Source organism: Piliocolobus tephrosceles, chromosome 1, assembly GCF_002776525.5.
Source record: "Piliocolobus tephrosceles isolate RC106 chromosome 1, ASM277652v3, whole genome shotgun sequence".
Taxonomy (NCBI): domain Eukaryota; kingdom Metazoa; phylum Chordata; class Mammalia; order Primates; family Cercopithecidae; genus Piliocolobus; species Piliocolobus tephrosceles.
Genome location: NC_045434.1, coordinates 157930260 through 157955759, shown reverse-complemented (window position 1 = coordinate 157955759; position 25500 = coordinate 157930260). Strand labels below are relative to the sequence as shown.

The 25500-nt window shown below is 37.3% G+C and overlaps 1 protein-coding gene across 5 annotated transcripts in view; it reads left to right on the top strand.

The window, feature by feature from the left end:
- The first annotated feature begins 1962 nt into the window (after positions 1–1962).
- The window catches only part of UBE2U (ubiquitin conjugating enzyme E2 U), a 62880-nt gene continuing 39342 nt past the window's right edge, over positions 1963–25500 (top strand). For 2 of the 5 annotated variants that reach the window (XR_004228852.1, XM_031935216.1), the window contains exons 1-6: positions 1963–2456; positions 3975–4056; positions 5105–5197; positions 9040–9137; positions 13433–13550; positions 19159–19207. Coding sequence is in view for 4 of the 5 variants with exons in the window: in XM_031935216.1 (XP_031791076.1) it covers positions 2355–2456; positions 3975–4056; positions 5105–5197; positions 9040–9137; positions 13433–13550; positions 19159–19207 (542 nt within the window). In the remaining variant the exon portion in view is untranslated. The remainder of the gene's footprint in view (positions 2457–3974; positions 4057–5104; positions 5198–9039; positions 9138–13432; positions 13551–19158; positions 19208–25500) is intronic. The other 3 variants (XM_031935217.1, XM_023207763.1, XM_031935218.1) reach the window with 3 other exon arrangements.

Below are 25500 nucleotides of genomic sequence, written 5' to 3'. Positions count from 1 at the left end.
TATGACATGATGACTACAGTTAATAAAAATGTGTTGTATCCTTGAAAATAGATGAGAATAGATTTTAGGTTTCCTCAGCATATGAGGTAATGCTTATGTTAGTTAGCTCAATTTAGCCATTCCATAATGTGTACATATTTCAAAATATATTTTCCATGATAAATAAATATATATATATTTTTTAAATACAAAAGATTCTGAATTCATTATCACAATAATCCATTGGGGTGGAAGAAAGGATTGTGGGACCACAATGATATGGACAACCCTAGTTAGGATCTCCAAACTGGGTCTATTCCCTTCTCACTGAAGGTCTATTCCCTTTACTCACTTTCACCTGACATTTCCAGTCCTACACAAGACCACGTTAAAATCTGATGGGATGGAAAGAAGAGCCAAAAAATTCAATACCAGATATTAGTTGACGTTTTCACAGGAAAAAATCCTTTACATTTAGTTATATGAAACATAGAATAATAGCATTTTATTGTGCCAACATTTTAGCACAGTTAATATGTTGTTGGTGATTTCTAAGCTACCATACCTGGAGATGAAATTTACGTGGGATCCTTCCAGGTGGTTTCCCCAAAACTCATTCTTCGTAGAGCAGGCAGAGTAATCATGTAAATATAAATCAGAGCATGACACTCTCCTGTTTAAACCCATCCAATGGAATCCCATAGCTATTCAAATAAAGCCCAAACTTCCTACTCTGTAGTGCCCCATCTTTATCACACCCCTCCCAGGCTCCTCCACAACCTCAGCGACCTTCCCTTGTTCCCTTTTCAAGACAAGATCTTTCCTGACTCAAAAATATCCTGTTTTCCTCTTCCTAGAGCTCTCTGCCCTCAATATTTCATATAACAGGCTCCTTCTCATCTTTCATGTGTGAGTTCAAAACTCCATTCCTTACAGAGGCCTTCCCTGACCACCATTTCTAACCCTTAATGACCTACCCCACTATCATGTTACTGTTTTATTATTGTCCACATAACGTTTATCACGATCTGAAATCATGATTTTTGTTTTGTATACTTGTTTATTATATATTGGAGCCATAAAGACAGTTACTTCATTTGAATCTTTCATGTAAAAGAAAGTATTTGATAAATATTTGTAAAATGAATGGACTAAAGGAACATCCGGATTCCATAAAATTAGTAAGTAAATAGTAAGTAAAAAAGGAAAGCACTCTGAACCAAGATGCCAGGCTCTGTAGTTGGCGCTGGCAATGGAACCGTGTCTTACAGTAGTTCCCACTTTGGTGAAAACAATAAACAATTGTGATGCCGTATGACAAATGCTAACTAGGAGGCAAATAGAAGGTCCTGTGGGATCACCAAAGAAAGGATCCCTTAAAGAGTCGTTAAAATCTGAAAGATGAGTGAGTGAAGGGGAAAAGAGAGCTGAAGGGGTGGAAGGAATGTGGTAAACGCCTAGGTAGCAGGAACAGCAAGTGCGAAACTCTGCGGGAAGAGATGGGAATCTGAGAAATTTTAAGGAGTTCCCTGTTTCTGGAGCACTTTCCTAGGATGATCGTAAGATTTGATGACATAATAGCATGCACCACTACTGTGAATGGTAACTCGCCGTGTAAGTTAAGACATTGTTATGAATAAGCGCAGACCTGTACCTACCAGTCACTTATTATATCTTTTGATATTCAAAGAAAAAGGAAGGATAATTTCGAAGAGGAACATTGTGTGATGGCTTCTGTGACTTACACGCTGGGTCCTGGGAACTCACTCCTTCCTCTACATTAGTTGTGTAGAGTCCATGTTGGTGGGCTGAGAAGGCGTGGTGTCGCCTTGACCACGAATCTCATTGGCCTTTCAAAGGGGAAACTGTTGTAGGATTGGCTGTGGAGAGATCAAGAGGCCTGCCCCCTGTCGCTGATTGGGTGACAGCAGCCAACCCCCTGCCTCCGTCTCTCGGCTGCCCCACGGGGGCCTGTTGCTTGGCAACCAATTTGCTTCCTCCTGTGAGTGGCTGCGGGGTTGCACCTGTGAAGCGGAGACAACCTGCTAGGATCTTGGTAGGCGTACACCGCTCACTCCCACTCACGCGCCGACGACTAAGGCTTGTCTCCGTTGCTCATCTAAGTTTGTCTTGAGACTGGGCTTTGAGCTGGCACTGCAGTGAAACGCCGCAGATGAGGAAGTGCCCAAGTTTTCCTTCGGGAACTGCTCGTTTAGAGGAGTCAGGAGAAAAAGTCATTGTTATATCCCAAATTTAGAAGCCACTTATCTTGGGAGCGTTCCGAGGTTCTAAAAAGCAAGTAACTTATGTCAATTTACTAAGTGTGGGAAAGTGATCCATAACTTCAAACATCCGCCTCAGAGTAAACCTGAGGCATGTGGGGACAAGTGCCAGACCCTCCGCTGCCTATCATGCACAGCAGAGCTTACCTCTTGCTGCAAAGAGACTTCTATGATCTCAAGGAGAACAATTATAAGGTAAGTACTGGGCACGTAGAGGGATGTGTTTCATTGTGCAACAATTTTTAAGAGGCAGTTTAACCAATGTTTATTCTATAAGTAATAATTTAGTTAAACCCGATTTGCAACTACAGTATTGTTATTTAATGAATCAATTTCACTAAAGTAATGTATTTCATATTAATAACAGTTATTATTACTTCAAAATAATAATGCTTAACTTTATTGAACATATTATGCGAAGTAATTTAGGTGGATCTAGGCACTGAATATCAGGGTCTGTCATGTAGTTAGTGACTAGTAGGTGCAGGCTTATGCTCATTAATTCTAATACTATACAATAAGTAGTACTTCATTTTACCTACCAAAAACCTAAGCCTCAGAAACATTCTGTAAAGATTTGACCCCATGTTTCCATTATAGGGTTTTTGGACTTCAAAGCCCTAGTTCTTAATTCTTGTGTTCCACTACTTACTGTCTAGTGCACTTTTACCAGCATGACACATAAATGCCTTCCCTTTATAGTTTTAACACAAAAGAAGCAATATCCTTGGCCTTAAATGCCACCAATGAGGTTATCAATGTCCATGGGTGCCGCAGGCTGATTTATGGAAAATGAAAAATGGAAGAGGGGGCGAAGAGGGAGTGCTTAAGGGAAATAATAGAAAGAAAGTTGTCCATGGAAGGTATAGAGTGCTTCCCACAGTTGCTTCAGGTGTAGTTCAGTGGCATTGTTCAGTGTTTACCTGTGCCATAAAAGTACTGCCTTCACTGGAGATGTTAGGAACAGTTATGGAGTCCAACAGCAAACATTCCAGGGGCATGGACCTAACATTTGCTATTGTTTCTGCTCATCCTGAGCTTTGTAGTTCTCTGTTGAAAGAGAATCCAATGAAGGAATATGTAAATGTAGATAATAGAGAGACAGTGCTCACCCAGACCAGCATTAACATACTTAATAACTATGTGGGTGCTCAGAAGTGTTTTTGTGTGTATGTAAATGTGTTAGTTAACATAGTTCATAAGGTTTTCTATGAAATACATTCTTGTTCCTCCACTGGCACAATTCCTCAAGTATAGGAAAACTTCGCTTTTATATACAAGTGTAATTTTGGATTTTTTCTTAATGAAAATGTTCCCACTTCATGCCTTTCATATAACATTCATATAGCTATAAAATGTTTTGAAGAAACATGCACTTTCCAACTATTTCTTTCTTTTAAAATTTGAATCTTAAATTGGTTGTTGATTTACACAAACAGTATATAAGCCACACATCCTAATCTTGACTTTCTAGTCCCACTTGTGATTTCCACACTTATGATTTATTTTTATTTACTATTATATATGTTTTCTTGGATCTATATTAACTTACTGTGTAATAAGACATATAACACTTCCCCACAGCAGCAAATAAATAAAGTTATCAAGAAAGTTAGAGTTTTTAGAATTCATTGTGGCCTGGTATATGATTTTCAAAACTTCAATAAATACTTAATAAGTTTTACCTGATTTAATTTTGTTTTTAACTTCAAGGGCATCACTGCTAGGCCTGTAAGTGAAGACATGATGGAATGGGAAGTCGAAATTGAAGGTCTAAAGAATTCAGTCTGGCAGGGTTTGTATTTTCAAAACCAATCTATTTTTTTTTAAGTCTTTATACCATTATTACTCATCCTCTTTTTATGTAGGATAAGGTTGCATTATATAAATTTCCTGAAATTCTTCTTTGTATGCATAATAAGTTTGTATTATACCAGTTGTCTAAAATTCTAAAAATATTCCCATTATTTTTTCATCATGTGACTTTTTTTGCCATGTGTCAACACAGATGGAAATTTGGGGTATTTTTCTTTATGCCAAATCTTAATTTTATTACATTTTTAAGAAGCAGACACAATAAAGAGTATCAATTGAGAATATCTTCTGTCTTCCATTAGCTCAGGTACTATCAAAATTCCTATTGGCTTCAAAACCCCGCAGTTACTTCTCATTTTTTCCTTTATGACTTCCCCCAAATTTTCATAAATCAAAACTCAAGAACACTAAGCCACTATAAACTTTAATGATCATGTTTTCTTTCAATCGTGGATTAATAAGATAGATTCCTTGAGTGAGGTAGGGGAGAGAAACACATCAGCTGATAATTACAATAAAATATACATTTTATGGATTTTGAACAGAATGCCAAAGAGGAAGAGGATTAGTCAATTATGCCTGAGGGAGTCAGGAATGTCTTCCCAAGGAGATCACATTTGAGTTGAGTCCTGAAGAATGTGTAAGAGTCTGCCAGGTTCAGAAGAAGGAGAAGGAAATTCGGGCAGAGTAAACAGCACAGCAAAGACTTGTAGACACGAAAGGGTGTAACAGATTCTGGGAATGTGAGTTCAGTCAATATGAGATACAATAGAGGGGGTGGATGTTAGAGGGACAAAGGTAGTAGATGGAAAGGACTAGTGGGAAAGAGACTGAAAACATATGATTATAATAGATTGTGAAATGTCTGTTATACTATCCAGAGGAGTCTGTGCATTTTATGAATCAATTTACTTAAAAATAAAACTGTGCAAAGGCTAAACCATATGGAGAAACTCCAGTGTTAATCAGGTTACAGTTAATCAACACAACATGACACTTTATTAAAAATGTTTATTTCTATATTATAGATTTAGTCTTCCAACTGACAATACATTTTACGTCGGAGTACAACTATGCTCCTCCAGTTGTGAAATTTATAACAATTCCTTTTCACCCAAATGGTAAGAACTAAATGGCATTTTTATCATTAGAGGCTTTGTCCCTATTATCCTTGTTTCTTATAATAATCATGTTTCTTTTTAAGAACTTTATTATGATTCTTAAAGTAAGAACTCTCTTTGGGGAAAATATGAAAAGGCTGGAAAAAATTAACAATCACCTTAAATCCTAATGCAAAGAGAAAATACTGTCAACATTTTGCCAAATTTATTTTCTTTTTTTCTATGTATGAGTTTTTTTCTATACAGTTGAGGTATTACACATGAATTTTTGCCTCTAGGTTTTTAATTTTATTTATTTTATGGTGTTTTTTTGAGACAGAGTCTTGCACTGTCGCCCAGGCTGGAATGCAGTAGTGTGATCTTGGCTCACTGCAACCTCCACCTCCCAGGTTCAATTGATTCTCCTGCCTCAGCCTCCCCAGTAGCTGGGACTACAGGCATGCACCACCACACCTGGCTAGTTTTTGTATTTTTAGTAGAGACAGGGTTTTATCATGTTGGCCAAGCTGGTCTTGAACTCCTGACCATTCACCTGCTTTGGCCTCCCAAAGTGCTGGGATTACAGCCAGGAGCCACTTCACCTGGCCTAGGTTTTAATTTTAAAACTACATGTCTTTTTTCTACACTATTAAACATTCTTCAAAAGATCATCTTAAATGGTTCAACAATACACTTCACCATTCCTGTACTGTTCAATATTTTAGTTGGATCTAGTTTTTCATAATTATAAAAAAATGATGCACTGGACAGATTAACTTTTTTTTTTTAAAAAAAGGTAAGTTAGATTGCTACTTAAAGTTATACACAAAATGAATTCCTGAAGGATCAAAAATCTAAAAATTTTAAATGCTGGAAAAGAAGGAAATCTAATATAATTTTTATGGGCTTGGTGAGGAAGACCTTTCTCTTCATGATAAAACCCAGTGACTGTTTGGAAAATATGACACATTAAACTGCAAAACCTGTTAAAACTTCTCTACAGCCCAGGACATTATACTCAGAGGTCAAAGACACTGACTTTTGCAAACTGAGGGAAAATATTTGCAATGCATATAACAGAATATGTATATCATATGAAGAACACTTGTCAATCAATAAACATAAAGCAATAAAAAAATGGATAAAGGCTATAAACAAACACTGGATAGAATAAACAACAAAAATAAACATAAAAAGATTATCAATCTCACTAGTAAGAAAATAAAAGCAAATTAAAACAAAAAATATTGTTATTTACCACATATTCCTAAAATGTCAAACGATAACATACATATTTAATAGGCATGGGTAGACATTGTTCCTCTGATATAATCATGACCTTTTGAGGAAGTAGTGTGACAGTTTCAAATCAGGTATAAAATGCATATATCCCTAAATTCCCATAATACCATGTTTATAAACTATTCTGTAGAAATATTGGCACAAGTGTGCAAGAGTATGTTATATTTAAAGATGTTTATTCCCACCAGGCTCAGTGGCTTATGCCTGTTATCCCAGTACTTTGGGTGGCCGGTGGGGAGTATTGCTTGGTTCCAGGAATTTGACACCAGCCTGGGCAACATAGTGAGACCTGTCTCTACAGAACATAAAAAAATTAGCTTGGCATGGTAACATGTGCCTGTAGTCCCAGTTACTTGGGGGGTTGAGGTAGGAGGATTGCTTGAGCCCACGAGGTCAAGGCTGCAGTGAGCCATGATTGTGCCATTGCACTCCAGCCTGGGCAAGAGAGCAAGACCCTGTCTCAAAAAAAAAAAGATGTTGATTCTCAACAGCAATGTGAGAAATGGAACTAACTTCAATCTCCATTAACATAGGAATTTTAAGTGAAATATCCTACAGTTACATGTATTGCTTCTAAACAGAATGAGGAAAGTCTACGAACCTTTTAGGTCTAGGTCATTGCTATATCCTTAGAATCTTCACTGCCTGGCATATAGTAGGTATTCAGATATTTTTTGAATAAATATTTATGTCCAGAAATATGTTGACAATACATTGTTAAGTGAAGAAAGACTTTGGACAATAAAATTTACAATATACTTCCATTTAATAAACACACACATATGGGTGTGTATACATATATGTGTTTGTGTGTATATTTGTATAGACCAACTGGTAATATTGGTCTTAAATAGTAGAATTAGTAGGCAGGGGAACATTCACATTTTACATTAGATTTTTTATGTTATTTTTTCCCAAGTACATTATTTTATTATAATTAAAACCTATTTTTGGTATCTACAACACAAAATTAATTACGTACATGTGCTTTTATTTGTTTAAAATAGTTAGAATTATTGGATTAAATTTAATGCGGTGGATATTCTTATCCCCTAGTCCTCATCCCTCCCACTTCCATAAAGTAGAGGGAACTTTAGTCTCTAAGAGGGAAGGTATAGGAAACTTGTGACTGCTCTTTTTTTCCTCCATCACTCCTCCCAGAAGTCACTTACCTGATTAGGGAGATGAAGGAAAGAATTGAGCATGCGTGGCCCAGAATTTTCTCAACACTCTCTCTTTCTAACCATCCTGGGTACAGTCTCTTTTTCTCCAGGTAGGAAACTTAGGCAGGCCTTCGGTTTGGGAGTTAGGTTCAAATCAGGGGGACTTTCGCGGAGCCTGATTAAAGCCATTCATCAAGTGCATTCTCCATTTCAGTCTTATGTACGATGTAGCTGATGTTTTTGCTTCTACCTTTCAATACTTTGATCTATTTTATAATTACATATGAACTTGTGGGGAGACAGGGGTTACTTACTAGCTTTCAAACATCCCCCCACCCCCGCAAAAAAAGATGGCTATGTACAGTTTTAAGTCTTTATATAAAAAGCCAAATTGCCTTTCGGTGGTATTTATACTCCCACCAAAAACTATATATAAAGTTCTTATTTTAGCACCTTCCAATTCTGGCCATTGAAACTTTGAAGAACATTTTTTTGCCAATTTAATAAGAGTCTTGCTATTATTTTAATAAGCACTTCTTTGAATACTTGAGAAGTAAACATTCCCCACATTTGTTGATTCTTATTTTGTGACTTATACGGTACAATTGACAATGTTATCATATTGTCCTAGATGTTGCAAATTTTCCTCTAATTTGTCATTAATTTTCAATTTTGTTTATGCTGTTTTTTCACATCTGGGATTTAGAGATTTTTGTGATTTAAAATAAATTTATATTTAAGATATATTAGTCTTGTCCTTTGAGGTTTTTGCAATTGTCTTTCATCTTAGATGATCCTTTCCCAAAAGAAAATCAAAGTCATTTTAAGTTTCTTCTAGTCATTCTAGAGTTTTTATTTTTCTTATTTAACTCTATTCTTTTATTTTTTCAAACACTAAATTGATTAACTGTGTTAGGGCATAGGTCAAGCTCCTGTACATCTTTCTAACTTAATGTAACAGGCCAAGGCTGGAGGGAAGTTGTGCCCATCCTCAATGTGAGGATTTCATTTCTGGGACTAAGGCATTTACTGTTTGTCACCATTTCCAGTCGGGGGAAGGGGAAAATAAAAAGAAGGAAAACCAACTTCCTTTAAAAAATGACTCAGAAATTGCACACTTATCCTTATATCCCACAACAAAAACTTAGTCCCACAAGGCCACATCTTGCTAGAGGAGAGGATAGGGAAAACAGTAGGGACACATATGTATTCAGCTAAAACAACATGGTAATAGGTGGGAACCAGGGATGGGTATAGTGCTTCTCATTACAAAAGAGAAGAACTAGGAAAAAGGAAGAATAAATGCAGATAAATTTTCTGGCTTATCATTTTGATGTTTGTAAGTTTTAAATAATAATTTATTGTATATGCCAATATTAATGTATTCTTTTAATACAGTAGACCCACATACTGGTCAGCCCTGTATAGACTTTTTGGACAACCCTAAGAAGTGGAATACAAACTATACATTGAGCAGCATCTTACTTGCCCTACAGGTAAGGACGGATTTCATATAATCCTCACTTTAATACTTTTAATTACCCTAATTGTTCAAACTATAAGGATTAAAATATACAATGAATATTTAAGTGTTTAAAGAATTTGAGACGCTTATTTAAATCCATACTTCTATATGAAGACTACAAAGTGGAACTTACTTAAATTATAAAGACTATTATTTTAAAATGAAACAGATAATTAAGGTCCCTCAAGACCAAAGAATACATATCTTATAAAAGAAAAAAATAATTATTTAGATGGTTTCAATTCTGAAAAATAAAACCTTAGGTTTTCTTTTGGCTCCTAACTTCACTTCCTGGTGTTGAACAAGCCTTTTAGATCATTCTTCACTTACAGGCCTTGCCTTCCTGAGAGAGGTGGATCCAGTGACTACAACTTAAAACGTTCACTTTTGTTTTTAGTTTCTGACAGTGCTAGTTAGCTACTTTCTGTCTCATTAGTGTTCCTATCAAACCCAGTGAACAATTATACTAAGGATTTTCTCCTTTCCTCAGATGCCTGTTTCTCAAATGCCACATTTACCCACTGGACCCATGGTCCTTAAAAGCATACCTCAGTGTTGTACTATTTCTTTTCTTTTTTTCTTTCTTTCTTTTTTTTTTTTTTTTTTTTTTTTGAGACAGGATCTTACTCTGTCACCCAGGCTAGAGTACAGTGGCACAATCATGAGTGCTGCTCACTGCAGCCTCAACCTCCTGGGCTCAAGCGATTCTCCCACCTCAGCCTCTCAAGTAGCTGGGACCACAGGCATGTCCTACCATGGATGGCTAATTTTTTAAATTTTCTCTAGAGACAGGATCTCACTATGTTGCTCAGGCTGGCCTTGAACTCCTGGGCTCAAGTGATCCTCCCACCTCTGCCTCCCACAATGCTGGAATTACAGGCAGGAGCCACCACATCCACCCAGTGTTGTGTTGTTTCTGATCCTTAAAAAACTCTTCTTTCTCATCTGATGCTAAAATGAATTATTTCAGTGGCACTTGCTTTGACCACTTAGATCTAGTGTAGCAATAATCTATCCATGGACCTACTTATCACTAATAATATCTGGAGATAAATAATTGCATTTTGATTATCTAGAATATTTGGAATATAAAATATTCTGGCATCACTGAAATTTTTAATATGGAATTATAAATTGCATTTCTTCTATTTCTTATATTTGAAACTAAATAAAATAAAACTTTTCTGGCTAGTCATCTTAGCATACTAAGTAAAATATAATCTTTAGGAGAGATTCAATGTTCAGTTCATTCATTCATTCTACAAATATGTATTGAGGATCTACTTGTGTGAGGCTGTGTTCTAGGAAAGAGACATTTGAGCAAAAGCTTTAAGGGAGTAAGTGAGTGTGATATGCAGAAATCTGGGGTTAATCCTTTGAATGCCTTTAAACTGAGACATACTCTGACCTCATCCACCTAAACTAGAGTCTGCCCTAAGAATAGCCAAATAATCCCAAAATGTAATGAGTAAGGGCAAACCAGAATGAGCTGGTGAAAATTTTGAATTGAAGAATATTTGATAAAAGGAAAGTGTGGGGCTCTGAGTTAAGATTGCCTGGCTTCACATCCTGGTTCTGTCACTTGATACCTTTGTACCATTGGACAAATTTTCCCACTTCTCAATGCCTCAATTTATTCATCAGTAAAACGGGGCTGTTGTTACCTCATGTAACCTGTGATGAGGAAATTAATTAATGCATGTAAAGAATTCGGAACTGTCCCTGGTCCAAGAAAATAACTCAATAGTTAATACAGGTTGAGTGTTTCTTACCTGAAATGCTTAGGAATTGGGAATTTTCCCAATTCTTGAATATTTGCATTATATATTCTTACCATTTGAGCATCCCAAATTTGAAATTTTGAAATCTGAAATGCTGCAGTGAGTATTTCCTTTGCACATCATGTCAGTGCTCAAAAAGTTTTGAATTTGGGAGTATTTAGGATTTCAGATTTTCAGATTTAGGATGCTGAACCTCTAGTTAGTTAATAATATGATTGTTCTTTCTATTAAACAGTAATGCAAAGTGACACCAAAGGGTTGCCAAATATATCATGGAAAGCCAGTAGATAACACAGTTTTGTCTTTTTATTTTTCAAAAACATTAATAAAACAAATATGCCCACATTACAAAAGCTTTTTTTTTTTTTGAGACGGAGTCTCGCTCTGTCGCCCAGGCTGGAGTGCAGTGGCCGGATCTCAGCTCACTGCAAGCTCCGCCTCCCGGGTTTGCGCCATTCTCCTGCCTCAGCCTCCGGAGTAGCTGGGACTACAGGCGCCTGCCACCTCGCCCGGCTAGTTTTTTGTATTTTTAGTAGAGACGGGGTTTCTCCGTGTTAGCCAGGATGGTCTCGATCTCCTGACCTCGTGATCCGCCCGTCTCGGCCTCCCAAAGTGCTGGGATTACAGGCTTGAGCCACCGCGCCCGGCCTACAAAAGCTTTTTAAGATAATGGGAAGGAAAGGAAAATCACTGATAATTATAAAGAAAACTCTTAACTCTACTGTTACTAGGAAAGAGCTTTCTGCTCTTTTCTCCTGTGTTTCTGTTTGAAATCTTTCGGTGGATCCCACCTTCTCCACAGGTGTAAGCTCTAGTTCTGTTGCATATCTAATCCTCACACCTAGACTCTCTCTAACACACCAGGCAATCCTGCTCATACTTATATCTTCATGCTTTTCTGCATTCACATTGCTTGGTTCAATTCAGATCAAAAAACATTCATAGAGTTCTAAAGTTACCTTAGAAATGGCCAGTCTCCAGTTCCCCTCTGCCTGGCAACTCATTTTCTCCTCCCCTCTTCCTCAGTCTGTCCAGCAAGCAGCTGTTCATGTTGTTGTGAGAGTTAGATCAAATGAGTCTTCCTCTAGGATACCTTTTCTGATTTATTTTCCTAGGCAGAATTAATAGCTTTGGTTTTGAGGGAGCTTCCTTTGCCACACACCCAACAGTACCCTGAGCAGATTTCTGTTAGAACGCTAATACTATAATGCACACACTGCTTACATATCTGTCTTCCCCATTGGACTACAAGCTTCCCCGAATCAGGAAACAGGTCTAATTCATCCTTGATTTCCCAGAGCGTACCAAGGACAATGCTGACATTTGGTAGATATTAAATAAAATGAATGAATGAATGAATGAACCTGAATTTTTACATCGTTGCAATTATGGTGTGGATATTGCCACACGCTTAACAATAAGAATACATTCTGAGAAATGAGTTGTTAAACATTTCATCATTGTTTGAAAATCATAGAGTGTACTTACACGAACCAAGATGGTATCGCCTGATACTTACCTAGGCTATGTTATAGCCTGTTGCTCCTAGGCTACAAACCTACACAGCATGTTACTGTACTAAACACTACAGGCCATTGTAACACAATGGTAAATATTTGTGTATCTAAATGTAGAAAAGGTACAGTAAAAATTTGGTATTATTATCTTACAGGACCACCATGATATATGCCGTCTGTTGTTGAGTGAAACATTGTTATGTGGCATATGGCTATATAAACCATATAGCCTGTTTCTTTTTCACTTAACATTGTCTCTCAAGTAACTTCCATATGATTATAATCAATATTTTAATAGCTCTTCAATATTCCTTTGAAGGTCATTGCTGCACAGTAGAACTTTCTGCATTGATGGAAATGTCCAATATATCTGCACTGTTCAATACAGTAGCCACTAGTCACATGTGGCTACTGAGCACTTGAAATATTGCTACAATGACTAAGGAACTGAATTTTTAATTTTATTTAATTTTAATTATTTTAAATTTAAATAGCCACCTGTGACTGTACTACAGTGATGGGCAATACAAGTTGAGACCATAATTACTAACTACTTCTTTCTCAATAACAAATGAGATACATTTTCAATTATCACACTGTTATTCAAGGGGAGTGTACTTGAAATGTTGTTTAAAATATTTTGAAGTTTAAATACACTAACCACCATCAACTAAAATTTTTATAATATTAATTTAAATTCAATTTAAATGTCTATGATAGGAAGGAATAAGTTACAGAAAAGAGCTTGTAACTTCTTTTTGATCTATCATGGTTTTATACAGTACATTCATGAGCCTAATGTTAGGTTTCTTGAGAGTACAGACTATGTCTCATGTTATTTTTTAATTTATCTCCAGATCCATACTAGTAAGCATTTAATAAATGCTTACTGAAATTTGTATATATTGGTTTGTCTTTTTGCTCTAAAAAAGTTTACTTTTGAAATTATATGTTGTCTGTTCCTATAGGTTATGCTTTCTAATCCGGTGCTAGAGAATCCAGTGAATTTGGAAGCAGCCAGAATACTGATTAAAGATGAATCTCTGTACAGAACAATTCTAAAACTTTTCAACCGGTCATTACAAAGTAAGAAGTACCTACTTTTGTCAGGTGCAGTGGCTCACACCTGTAATCCCAACACTTTGGGAGGTCAAGGTGGGTGGATCATCTGAGGTCAGGAGTTTGAGACCAGCCTGAGCAACATGGAGAAACCCTGTCTCTACTAAAATACAGAATTAGCCAGGCGTAGTGGCACATGCCAGTAATCCCAGCTACTCAGGAGGCTGAGGCAGGAGAATCGTTTGAACCTGGGAGCCAGAGGTTGCAGTGAGCCCAGATCATGCCATTGCACTCTAGCCTGGGCAACAAGAGTGAAACTCCATCTCAAAAAAAAAAAAAAAACCTAACTAGTTTTTGTTATTTGGCAATTATCAATTATACATCAAACATTTATAGCATAGTGATCTAGGAAATAGTTGTTGTATAGGGGAATATTTGAAATATTTTCTGTATCCATTTTCAGTAATGAAATGGTATTAAGATCTCTCGTACTGTAACTCTTTGTCAAACCAACCAATGTGATCCTTTTTTAAAGATCATCAAAGATCTTAAACTGAGTGTCTTTGAATGCTATGGTCATATGTATGGATGGTGCCAAATGAAACTAGTCTACCCATCATAAAGATATGACATCTAATTTTAACTCTTCAATCTATAATGAGCATTTCCCAGACTTCACCTGCAGTACTCCAGATCCTACTGATTTGCACCACTTTTCTTCTTGATTAGCAAGATGTCAACTTTTTTTCTCCAGAGAGTTCCCTCCCCAGGAATTCCTTCTAAGAGTCCACGTGGAAATAGAGCCTGAAGCTCTTCAGTCTTTCTGCTCTACTGGGCAGTGTTTTCCTGATACCCTTAGTGTCCTGCCAGCAGCTTCGTTGTGACTCTTAACTCCATTGCCTCCATTGCCCCTGTGCTCTCTCTGTCTCTCTCTCCAGGTAGTAGAGCACTGCTTCTGGCTTCTTGTGCACAGAAAGGTTTCCCACAAATGAGAGCTGGGCCCCTACTGACATAGTTATTTCCTTTATATCCTGCCCCATCTTCTTCTGGTAGCACACGGCAACCTTGCATAGTAGCTGATATCATTACCTTCCCAATCAACAGGCCTTGATTTCTTACAGTACTTTTTCTCTCAGATTTCCATTGTTTCTTTGTCTATTTCCCTTCTAGGACTCCCGATCCATTAGCTAGGTCTGTATAATTGTGACGGAGCTCAATTGCTCCTCCTCCTCAGGGTTTTTGGGTCTGATACAAATCAAACGGTGTTGATCAAGCATCTTTTCCAGTACCATAGAACTTTATTCTATGACAAAGTCCTTGAGGGAGCTATTCGATCACAAGCTTAATGCAAAGCAGTAATAGAAAATTCCTTTCTTCTAAGTATGTGTTACATAATAATTTAACCCTTCTCTGGCTTGGTAGGCTTTCATCTGGAATACACTTGGAGCCTCACATTTCTAAAAGCTGAAGAAACTGTATATGTTTAGCCAATGGAAGAAAAGATAAAGGGCAGTTGTAAAAGCTGTTTTCAAATATTTGAAGGGATTTCCTATGGAAAAAGGAGACTTCTTTTGGGTTGCTTGAGAAAACTAACATAGGACAAACACTAGAGCCACAAGTCAGTCATATTTTCCCAGGCCTGCTGGGATGTAGCAGAACTGAAGTTCAGAATACCCAGGCTTGGCCCTGCCTTGTGTCAGAACATACCTTAAATATATCAGGGACTTTACTACATAATCAGTTGTCTGGAATTAATTTTATTGTCCTAAGTCTAAGCCTGGTATGTGATATGCAGACATGTAAATGTCACTCATTACCCAAACTTTTCCCCAACATTTGTTATGTTTGCCTACCCTGAACAGCTAGGTCTTTGCCTCGGTGTATTGGCAAGAAGACCAAGTTCTAAGCTCAAACCCAGTGTGGAGGTCCGATGACCTTCCCATTTCCTGACAGCCTCCTTTCCTTGTGGCCTGGCCCCTTTTCCTTTCTTAGAGTGCTCACATACCCCAGACTGCCTGAGAACAGTCCTGGTATAATTATTTCCAGTACCTCCTTTCACTTACAATGTACCAGTTTGAACAAACAATTATATAGCCAGTTGGATGCCCAGCTGATCTTTCCTAAAAGCAAATGACTTTATAGTTGTGCCATTCTCAATGGTAAAGTCCATCCAGGTCCCCAGTTGGCCAAATATGAGGAAGAATTGTTGTAAACAATTCAAGTTGCTTAAAAGAATGGACAAGGCCAGACTGGCAGTTAGTAAACTCTCTATTACTAAAGGTGTTCTTTTGTAACTAGTGTTTATTTGATAGAGCTAAACGACCATTTTTCAGAGATGTTATCAAAGGGCTTCTTTGATAAAAAGCTCTGGTGCCAAGAATTGGATAAGGGGACCTTTTAAATACCTTCCAAAGTATTGTTCAACTAGTTTATGAAAACTCAGAGGAGGAAGGTCTGGAGACAATGTATAACAACTGTTTGCCTCATAGATTCTGAGTATTGCTACTTACTTTCTAATTTGTTATGAACTTTCATATGAGGTTTCATGTGAGCAATTATCTGCCCCTTTTTTCAGTTCATCCTTGTGAATTTTGATTTCTGTATAGTTGTATTATCAAGTAATATTTACCTTCTGTTTGTCATAGTTGTTTCCATAGTTTAAAACAGAAGTTTCATATAATTTTTAAAACCTTTGGTTGAAGAAAAATACAATAGTATAAAAAGAGTAAAGCTGAGTGATGGTAGCTAAGCCTGAGGTAATTATTTTTTCCTAGCCAAGTATACTCCTATAGTTTTTCATAAAAAGGAGGATCATCTAACACATTTCAGATGCTTATCTAAATAAGCTATAATTGGCATGAGTCATAATACTAGAATAAAGGAGAATATAGAAATATTAGGGAGATTATAATACTAATTTGTGTGATATACTTTTTTAAAACCTGATAATTCTACAAATACATCATCTTCTGCTTGTGATTAGGAGAATGTTGTGACAGACATTTGATTCTTCTCCAATTCAAGCTCCCAATTCATTCACTGGGTTTTAAAAAATCCTTTTAATAATAGAGCAATTTTAAAGCAAATTGTTTCTACAATTGAAGCAGGAGGTGTCTCATAGGATTCCAGGCTGCCATTTCTTTTTAAAGTGAGTGTACTTCTTTGGTTAGGTGCAGGAATACCCTTCCCCCGAGAAATACACTTTCTGGGTGTCAGGGGAAAACAAAATTTAGTTCAGTAGCATTGCTCACTTGTTACAGAACATGAGCTTCAGCACCACCATTCAGAATCAGTTTTGTTGTTGATGATTGCAGTTTTGTTACAGATATTCTGTTACTTACAAATGTCGTAAGATACTGAAAAACTGAGTTTAACAGCGTGGCAGAGTGTGGATCTCCTTGCTTGGGTTACATACCTCTGTTTTCCTGTTTGTATTTCGCTATACCAGATAGTCCAGTCACTTTTCAGCAAAGTTTCTAAGTTGCTAGTTTTAACAAGAAATGTTAAGTATTTATTTTCTACCAAAAAATATATGTTTATAGTTTTAAAGGACACATAATAGGAATCGGTTTTTAGTGAAATAACGTCCTCTATTATTGAGTGTTGCCTGCCAGAGGCAACAATAGCTTTCAACACATTTAGCTGTTTTGTCTGGCATTTACCACCACATTTCTAAGTTGATTCTATACTAATATTTGTAGGCTTTTCAGTTTTAGATATTATTTATAGACTTCATCTTATAAAATACAAAGATTTTGCTTTTATACTACCATTCTTACCCACATTTCCTCTCCCCCATCCTCCTAATATGAGTCGGTTACATTAATATGACTTTATAAATACTTGTCACAGAGGAACCATAAATGGTTATCTTTCTTTTCTTGTACGCAAGGTCTGATTTTACATTCCTTTGTTTTTTATGTATACACTATCTTTTCTTCTTCTAAACTTTCTGAGAAAGCTGTAAAACAGCTCCTAGGCATTCAATCAGCATCGAGTCTGCTTTGTTTTGGGAGCCCTCTTTCCTGTGGCGCTCCATCCTTCCTCTTCTTTTCTGAATTGGCAGTTCTCTTGCAGGTGTGCTGGGATGGCCTTTCTGGTGCCTGCTGGGTAGGAGCTCCTGCTGGCCGCTCAACCCCCCATTTTCCTTGTGGTTGGTTTTGCTCCTTTGTTTTGTTGGAGCACATCTTCTAGGAGCTTCCTAGTACCTGGAAGCTTAACCTTTTACAACTTCGCATGCCTAAAAATGTAATTGCGTTCCTCTCATATACTCATAGTTTGGTTAAATTTTAGTTTGGAAATAGTTTTCTTTCCAAATTGTAAATACTTTACTACATTTTAGTTTCTAGTGTTGCTCTTGAGAAGTCTAATATCATTCCAATGTCCAATTTTTCACATGTGACTTATTCTTTTTTTCTGGAAACTTTTTAAACCTTCTTTTTATTCCCAGTGATTTGAAATTTTGGATAATATTTCTTTTTGTATCCTCCCCTTCCCTGCCTCCACATTACATAGGGCATTTGATAAGCTATTGAAATCTCAATCGCTAATCGTTCAGTTCTGGAAAACTTTCTTATGTGATTTCTTTTATAATTTCTTCTCTCTTCATTTTCCCTATTGTCTCTTCTAGATCTGCTCTGATTTGAATGTTGGGTCTATTGATCTGATCCTCTAATTTTTTGAAACCAAATTTCTCCTATTATCCATCTCTTTGTTCGTTGTATATTCTGGAAGATTTTAAGAAAAATATTTCTGTTTCCTATTTTTCTCTTTTTTGTGGTTAGGATTGTTCCCTTTTATGGTATTGACCTTGCTCAAAATATCTAGTGATCTTTAACTATTCATTCTTATGATGGACATGTGATGAATGGACTATTAAAAAGACTGAAAGTTCTGAATACAGGCTGGGCTTGTTGACAGTTTTATTTCATTGTAGAATTATTCAGTGAGAACCTGGCCATTTCATTAGACTTAACTATTTCTCCTGAGAGGAATCTGCCAGTCTTGTGGGGAGAGAGAGAGAGAGCACAAGTACAAGCGAGAGAGAGAGAGAGAGAGCACTGCTAATACGCTGACAGCTGGACGAGGGGAGAGAATTAGGAGTCTTGTCTGTTCAATATGATTTATTCCATTTTCGGTTTCTTATCATACTCCTATCCTGTTTTGTTTCTACTGTCCTCCAGTCCTGAGTCTCTCTGGCCCAGTTTTTCCAGAGGTTAAATATCTTCCTTCCTGCCTGAGCAGTGGTCATCATCTGGTCGCACAGGATGAGGGTATAAGTCTTTGGTGTCTGTGCTCTGCCTCTCACCCCTCCTTCCAGAGGTATCTGGCACCTTCAGTTCCTGTACTGTTTCTCAGGTTCTGAAGTGTGAATCCATTTACTTTTTATTGGTCTCTTCTCATCATGCAGTTTTTTGTTTTCAAATTTCTATGGCCTGCTAAGACAGTTACCACTTGACATCTGCTTTCTATCTTGAAAAATTTTCTTGTCATCTTTCTTTTGCTCTCCTTGAGATTTTATATCTTATTTTTATTCCTTTATTACCATTTTACTGAGACTTTGGAAATAGTGCACATAAAGCCATATATTCCATCTCCAAGTAAACCAGAATCTTTTCGTATTTTTTCTTTATAGTGAAAGATGACAGCCAGGAGTTATCTAAAGACCCACATAAATGTATCGGGTAAGTTTTTCTTTATACAATTTTATGTCGATTTGTTTACCAAAAGGACTATTTAAACTATGTTTTTCATCATAATTAAATCTTTGTTTTTAACTTAGAAATATCTTATAATATCTTTTTAAAATATTGTTTTCAGAAAGAATGTGGAAAATTTTGAATTCTTTCTAGTTGAATTAAAATTAAATGTAACTATATGATATATGATCTCACCTTTTTTTTTGAGACGGAGTTTTGCTCTTGTCGCCCAGGCTGGAGTGCAATGGCTCAATCTCAGCTCATTGCAACCTCAGCCTCCAGGGTTCAAGTGATTCTCCTGCCTCAGCTTCCCAAGTAGTTGGGATTATAGGCACACACCACCACACCTGGCTAATTTTTTGTATTTTTAGTAGAGATGGGGTTTCACCATGTTGATCAGGCTAGTCTTGAACTCCTGACCTCAGGTGATCCACCCGCCTCAGCCTCCCAAAGTGCTGGGATTATAGACATGAGCCACCGTGTATGGTCAATCTTGCCTTTTTTTTATTTTTAAAAAGAGAAGAATGTATTGTTAACAAAATCAGCACAGACCATTATAGATCATAAAAATTGAAGCATTTAGGAGAAGATAAAGTCTAGATAAAAATGGTAAGAGTTAGGGCTGAAGCCATTGTACCTTTTGGGAGACAGCCTATAAATATGGCATCAGTTCACCTTGAACACCTGAACAAGGTATAGGCCTAGAAACACACATATGGTTCTGTGGCATTTAATTTCTTGAGCATTTCCATCAGCTTTATCTTGATAGTTGATCAGATTTAGACAACAGCCAATTAACTAGTATTGTAACAGTGTTCACTTTAGCTCGTATTTCCTTGACTAGCTCTGCATAAAAATTGAGTAAAATTAGATAACTTATGGCTGAGAGTGGTTGCTCACGCCTGTAATCCCAGCACTTTGGGAAGCCAAGGTGGGCAGATCACGAGGTCAGGAGATCAAGACTATCCTGGCTAACACGGTGAAACCCTGTCTCCACTAAAAATACGAAAAATTAGCCAGGCGTGGTGGCGGGCGCCTGTAGTCCCAGCTACTTGGGAGGCTGAGACAGGAGACTGGCATGAACCCGGGAGGCAGAGGTTACAGTGAGCTGAGATCACGCCACTGCACTCCAGCCTGGGTCACAGAGCGAGACTCCCTCTCAAAAAAAAAAAAAGAAAACAAACAAACAAACAAACAGAAACTTAAGTGGCTTATCTTCATGAAAATATGTTGAAAAATTGCAGAAAGGTAAGCATAATCTAGTTACTGGTACACTAAGTTGGTATTCAATAGAGAGCATTGCTGCCCCTTAAATGCGTCAATGTATTTGACCATCCTGGCACAAAATAGGCCTATGATAAATAGTCATTCAATGCATAAAGGCGGGTTTATCACCTAAAACATGAATGTCCCTAGATATCAAAAGTTATTACTCTTTATGGTATAGTTATTTGCAGTTCATAAAGATACAGTGCCAGTGTTTACTAATAAGGCAGTAACAACACAGCAGAAGACCTTCTGTGGTCTCAGCTTCAGCAGGTCCTCTAAGCCAAACCAAGGATAAATGGTGCTAGAGTCAGGTCTGATTTGTGGTATTCACCTTGTGCCAGCCTGAACTTCCTAGAGAAGACTTACTAGTAGTACTTACTTGAGGCAGTGCAGCCTAGATTTCAATGATACTCTAGACTCATGCTGTGTATCAGGCTGCACTTTATTGTGTGTCTCTGAATCCCAATGTTTGCCCCTGGTATATTTGCTCTGAAATAGAGCTCAGCTGTGTCTAGTTCTCAGTTTTTAAATAATGCGTTCACAATGAGGTCTTGCAGAAATTATTCAAAGAAAGATGCTGCTGTTAATATTGTGTGTCTAGTGCCATATGCTTAGAACTTTGCGTTACTTCATGGGCTGGAAGAACTGGCATGGCTGTAGAAATGTATTCCAAAGATATATACAGGCAGTTGGACCCCCTGTTTCTAAAAGGCATAGTAAAACTCAGGCAAGGTCTATTCAACTGGGTACGATATAGTTGGGGGAATCTAGTTGATGTTCAGGAATTCAGGGTGACTTGAATTTGTGCTAGTCATCTGGGGTATTTGCAGTGGTCTATAGGATACCACTTATAAGCAGGTTTTCAGTCCTTGGGAGACCAGCTACTTATCCATGTACTTAGAATGAATTCACTGAGCATATGCTATATGCCAGGGACTGTGCCCCAGTGTGAGGATACACACCTGATTAATATGTCATCCCTAACCTCACAAGATTTATATTCTAGCATTGGAAGGCCTCTTCTTTTTCCCCCATTCCATAAATGCAAATTATTTGTTTTATTTTGTATTAATTGTTGCATGGTATCAGAAGATGTTCCTCTTCTGAAAGGGAGTCAGTGCAAGAAGTAGGCCTGTCGATCCATTAGGTCAATGTAGACAGTATTTGCCACCAGAGAATGTAGTTGGAAGACCACAGGGAAGGTATCAAGATCGTGGCTAAGGAAAGAATGCTGAGGGCAGATTGAATCATATCTAAAATGAGTCATATTTAGCAGAAATCTTTTCCCATGTGGCTTTTATTTTTTCTAGGCTTCCTTCAGAGGCCTTCAGTTTTTCACTAAGTCATCCATCTCTGGAACCACCTCTTATAAATAACAGCCTCTTTTCAATTCAATCAACATTTTATTGGGTTATGACTGTTTATTGTTGTGGTACATAAATATAATATAGTAAGTGCTGTGATAGAGGTAAGATCAAGATGCTGGGGGAGCACAGAGGAAGAAACATCTTACTCAGGCTTCCCAGGGATTGGGAGAGGAATACATAAAGACAAGCTTTCAGAGGAGGTGATGCCAAAGTGACTTCCAAAGCAGAATAGGGATTCACCTGTGCACTGTGAGGCCAGGGGATCCTAGATGGAGGGAACAGTATATTCAACAGGAAGGGAGCTACAACAGGACACCTTCCCAACAGCCTGACCCAGGGGAATGCACTTTGACAACCTCAATAAAAAGTTAAAATGAATCATTGAATGCCAGGGGCAACCAAAATAAGATTATCAGAAGCTGAGATAAAAACTAGAAGAGGAGAGGGAGGGGAGGATTGGTTGCTCGACAATAATCAAGAGAGGAGACGAAAATGAAACATAGCTGGTGAACATGCTAAATATACAACTGTGTGAGAGTGGCTAAATCATTTAAAGGGGCAGGCACAAGACAAAACTTGAGGGACACAGACAGAAGAGTGTAACATTTGCATTTCATATTAAAAATCCTAAGACAAATGTGTGCCTTCAACACAGCATTTCCACTTCTAGAAACTTATCTTTAAAGATATATTTAAACAAATATATAGAGATTCCAAAAATGTTCATCATACAATTATATATCATGAGAAATTGAAAACGGAATGTCCAACAAAACTGACTGATTAAATAAATACTGGTTTAGGCAATAATGTCCAAAAAGCAGCCTTTGGATATGATTCTGGAGACATATTTGCTAACATTAAAAGTAAGCGGGCCAGGTGCAGTGGCTCATGCCTGTAATCCCAGCACTTTGGGAGGCCGAGGCAGGCGGATCACCTGAGGTCAGCAGTTTAAAACCAGCATGGCCAACGTGATGAAACCCTGTCTCTACTGAAAATACAAAAATTATCTGGGCATGGTGGCGCATGCTAGTAATTCCAGCTATTAGGGAGGCTGAGTCAGGAGAATCACTTGAACCCAGGAGACACAGGTTGCAGTGAGATTTCGCCATTGCACTCCAGCCTGGGCAACAGAGCAAGACTCTGTCTCAAAAAAAAAAAGTAAGTGAAAAGTTGGACACAGAAATTCAGTGTTGCAAGATGAAAAAGTTCTAGAGATCTCTTGCACAACAACGTAACTACACTTAACACTACTATACACTTAGAAATGGTTAAGATGATAAAGTTATGTGTTTTGCCACAATAAAAAAGTAAATGAAAAGAGTGCATTATAAAATACTGTATATGATATTATCTCACACACACACACACAGACACACAACTGAAAGGCATTTCTAGAATAACAAGCAAGAGAATCCCAATTCTTCCATTTACTATGTAACTAAGAAAAGTTAATTTCTCTGTGTCTCAGTTTCTGTATATATTAAATGCTGGTAATAATAGTACTGATTTCATAGAATTGCTATGAAGATTAAATTAGTTAAGTACATAGAAAGTAATTATAATAACTTCAGTCAAAGATAAGTCAAGAACCATTATGAAGTAAACTTGTAAATGGTATTATCTTGAAAAATCAAGTTTTGTGAAATTGAAAGGAAAAAGGAGTAAAAAATTGGGAGAGTAATGTGAAGACCCTAACTTGAGTATTTGCATGGTGTGGTAGAGAATCAGTAAGAAGGCTGCTGTTGCTAGAACACAGCAAGGGGGAAAAGAGAAGAGAGGTAGATGGAGGTAAGAGAAGTAGGCTGGGCCAAATCACTTAGGACTTTATAAACTGTGTAAGGAACTTAGATTAATTTTATTATACCAGGTAAGGAAATTGGGACACTCTTGAGCAGCTTTTAAGAAAGGGAGAGACAGAACCAGATTTAACTTTTAAAGGGAGTACTTTTAACTGCTATAAGGGCAATGGTTTGTGAAGGATCTAAGGTGGAAGCAAAGAGAAGAGTTATTAGGTTATTTTGGTTGATCAGGGGCAAGACAGTGGTAGTTCGGTCAGGAGTTTGGGCATAGGTATGGAGGAGAAAAAATGAGTGGATTCAAGGCTTGTGCTGAAGGAGAATTACTGATTCAATGTGGGGTGTGAGAAAAAGTGGGACCACGGATAATTACTAGATTTGGGGTTGAACTGGGTGGGTTCTGCTGTCATTTACTGAGATGGAGAAGATTGAAAGAAGACACCATTGACTCAAATTAAGATGAATAATTCCATTTGCTGGTAAAGATATGTAGTCATTGGAGCTTTCATACATTGTTGCATATCTTGTTTTATCACTTTACATGCCCACAACCAGTTTGAAACACAGTTTAAGTTTCTTATAATGTCAAACATTACCTTTCCTATAATCCAGTAATTCTACTCCTAAGTATTTACTTAAAAGAAATGAAAAATATATGTTCACAAGAAGACTTGTACACAAATGCTCATAGCAGCTTTATTTATAATATCTCAAACTAGAAACAACAAAAATGTCCATCAACAGTTGAATGCATAAATAAATTGTGCTGTATTAATATATAGAATACTATCAGCAAATAAAAATGAATTAATTATTGATACATGCAACAATCGGGAATAAGTATGCAGGCATTGAGTGAAAAAAAAAACACAGTAACAAAAGAGTACATACTGTATGATTCAATTTATATGACGTTCTAGGACAGGAAAAACTAATCTGTCAGACTAATCAGATTGGTGATGGCCCAGAATGTCAAGGGAGATTGACTGGGAAGGGGCAGTAGGAAACTTTCTGGAATAATGAAAATACTCTACATCTTATATGAGGTAATGGTTATGCAGATGTACACTTTCGTATCAAAACTCATCAATCTGTACACTTAAAACGTGTATTTTATTGAGTGTAAATTATGCTGCAATAAAATTTATTTTAAAAAGCTGTTCAAGCCAGGTGAGATGACTTGGGCCTGTAATCCCAGCTATTTGGCGAAAGTAGAAGGATTGCTTGAGCCCAGGATTTCAAGACCAGCCTGGGCAATGTGGTGAGTCCCATCTCTTAAAAAAAGAAAAAAATATTCAATTATCTTTAAAACTGTCTTATATTTCTAAAGTTGTTTCAAAATAAAACTTTTTATTTTTAAAAAAGGTATTCAAACCTTTTCAGTGAGTAGAGAAAATGACTATATTTCCAAACCTCCAAACTCAGATTCTAAAATCTGAGATTACTACAAGAAAGGAAATTATAGATCAATACCTTTTATTAGCATAGGTGCATAAATTCTAATCAAAATATTAGTGAATTGAGGCCGGGCGCGGTGGCTCAAGCCTGTAATCCCAGCACTTTGGGAGGCCGAGACGGGTGGATCACAAGGTCAAGAGATCGAGACCATCCTGGCTAACACGGTGAAACCCCGTCTCTACTAAAAAATACAAAAAAAAACTAGCCGGGCGAGGTGGCGGGCGCCTGTAGTCCCAGCTACCTGGGAGGCTGAGGCAGGAGAATGGCGTAAACCCGGGAGGCGGAGCTTGCAGTGAGCTGAGATCCGGCCACTGCACTCCAGCCCGGGTGACAGAACAAGACTCCGTCTCAAAAAAAAAAAAAAAAAAAAAAAAAAAAAAAAAAA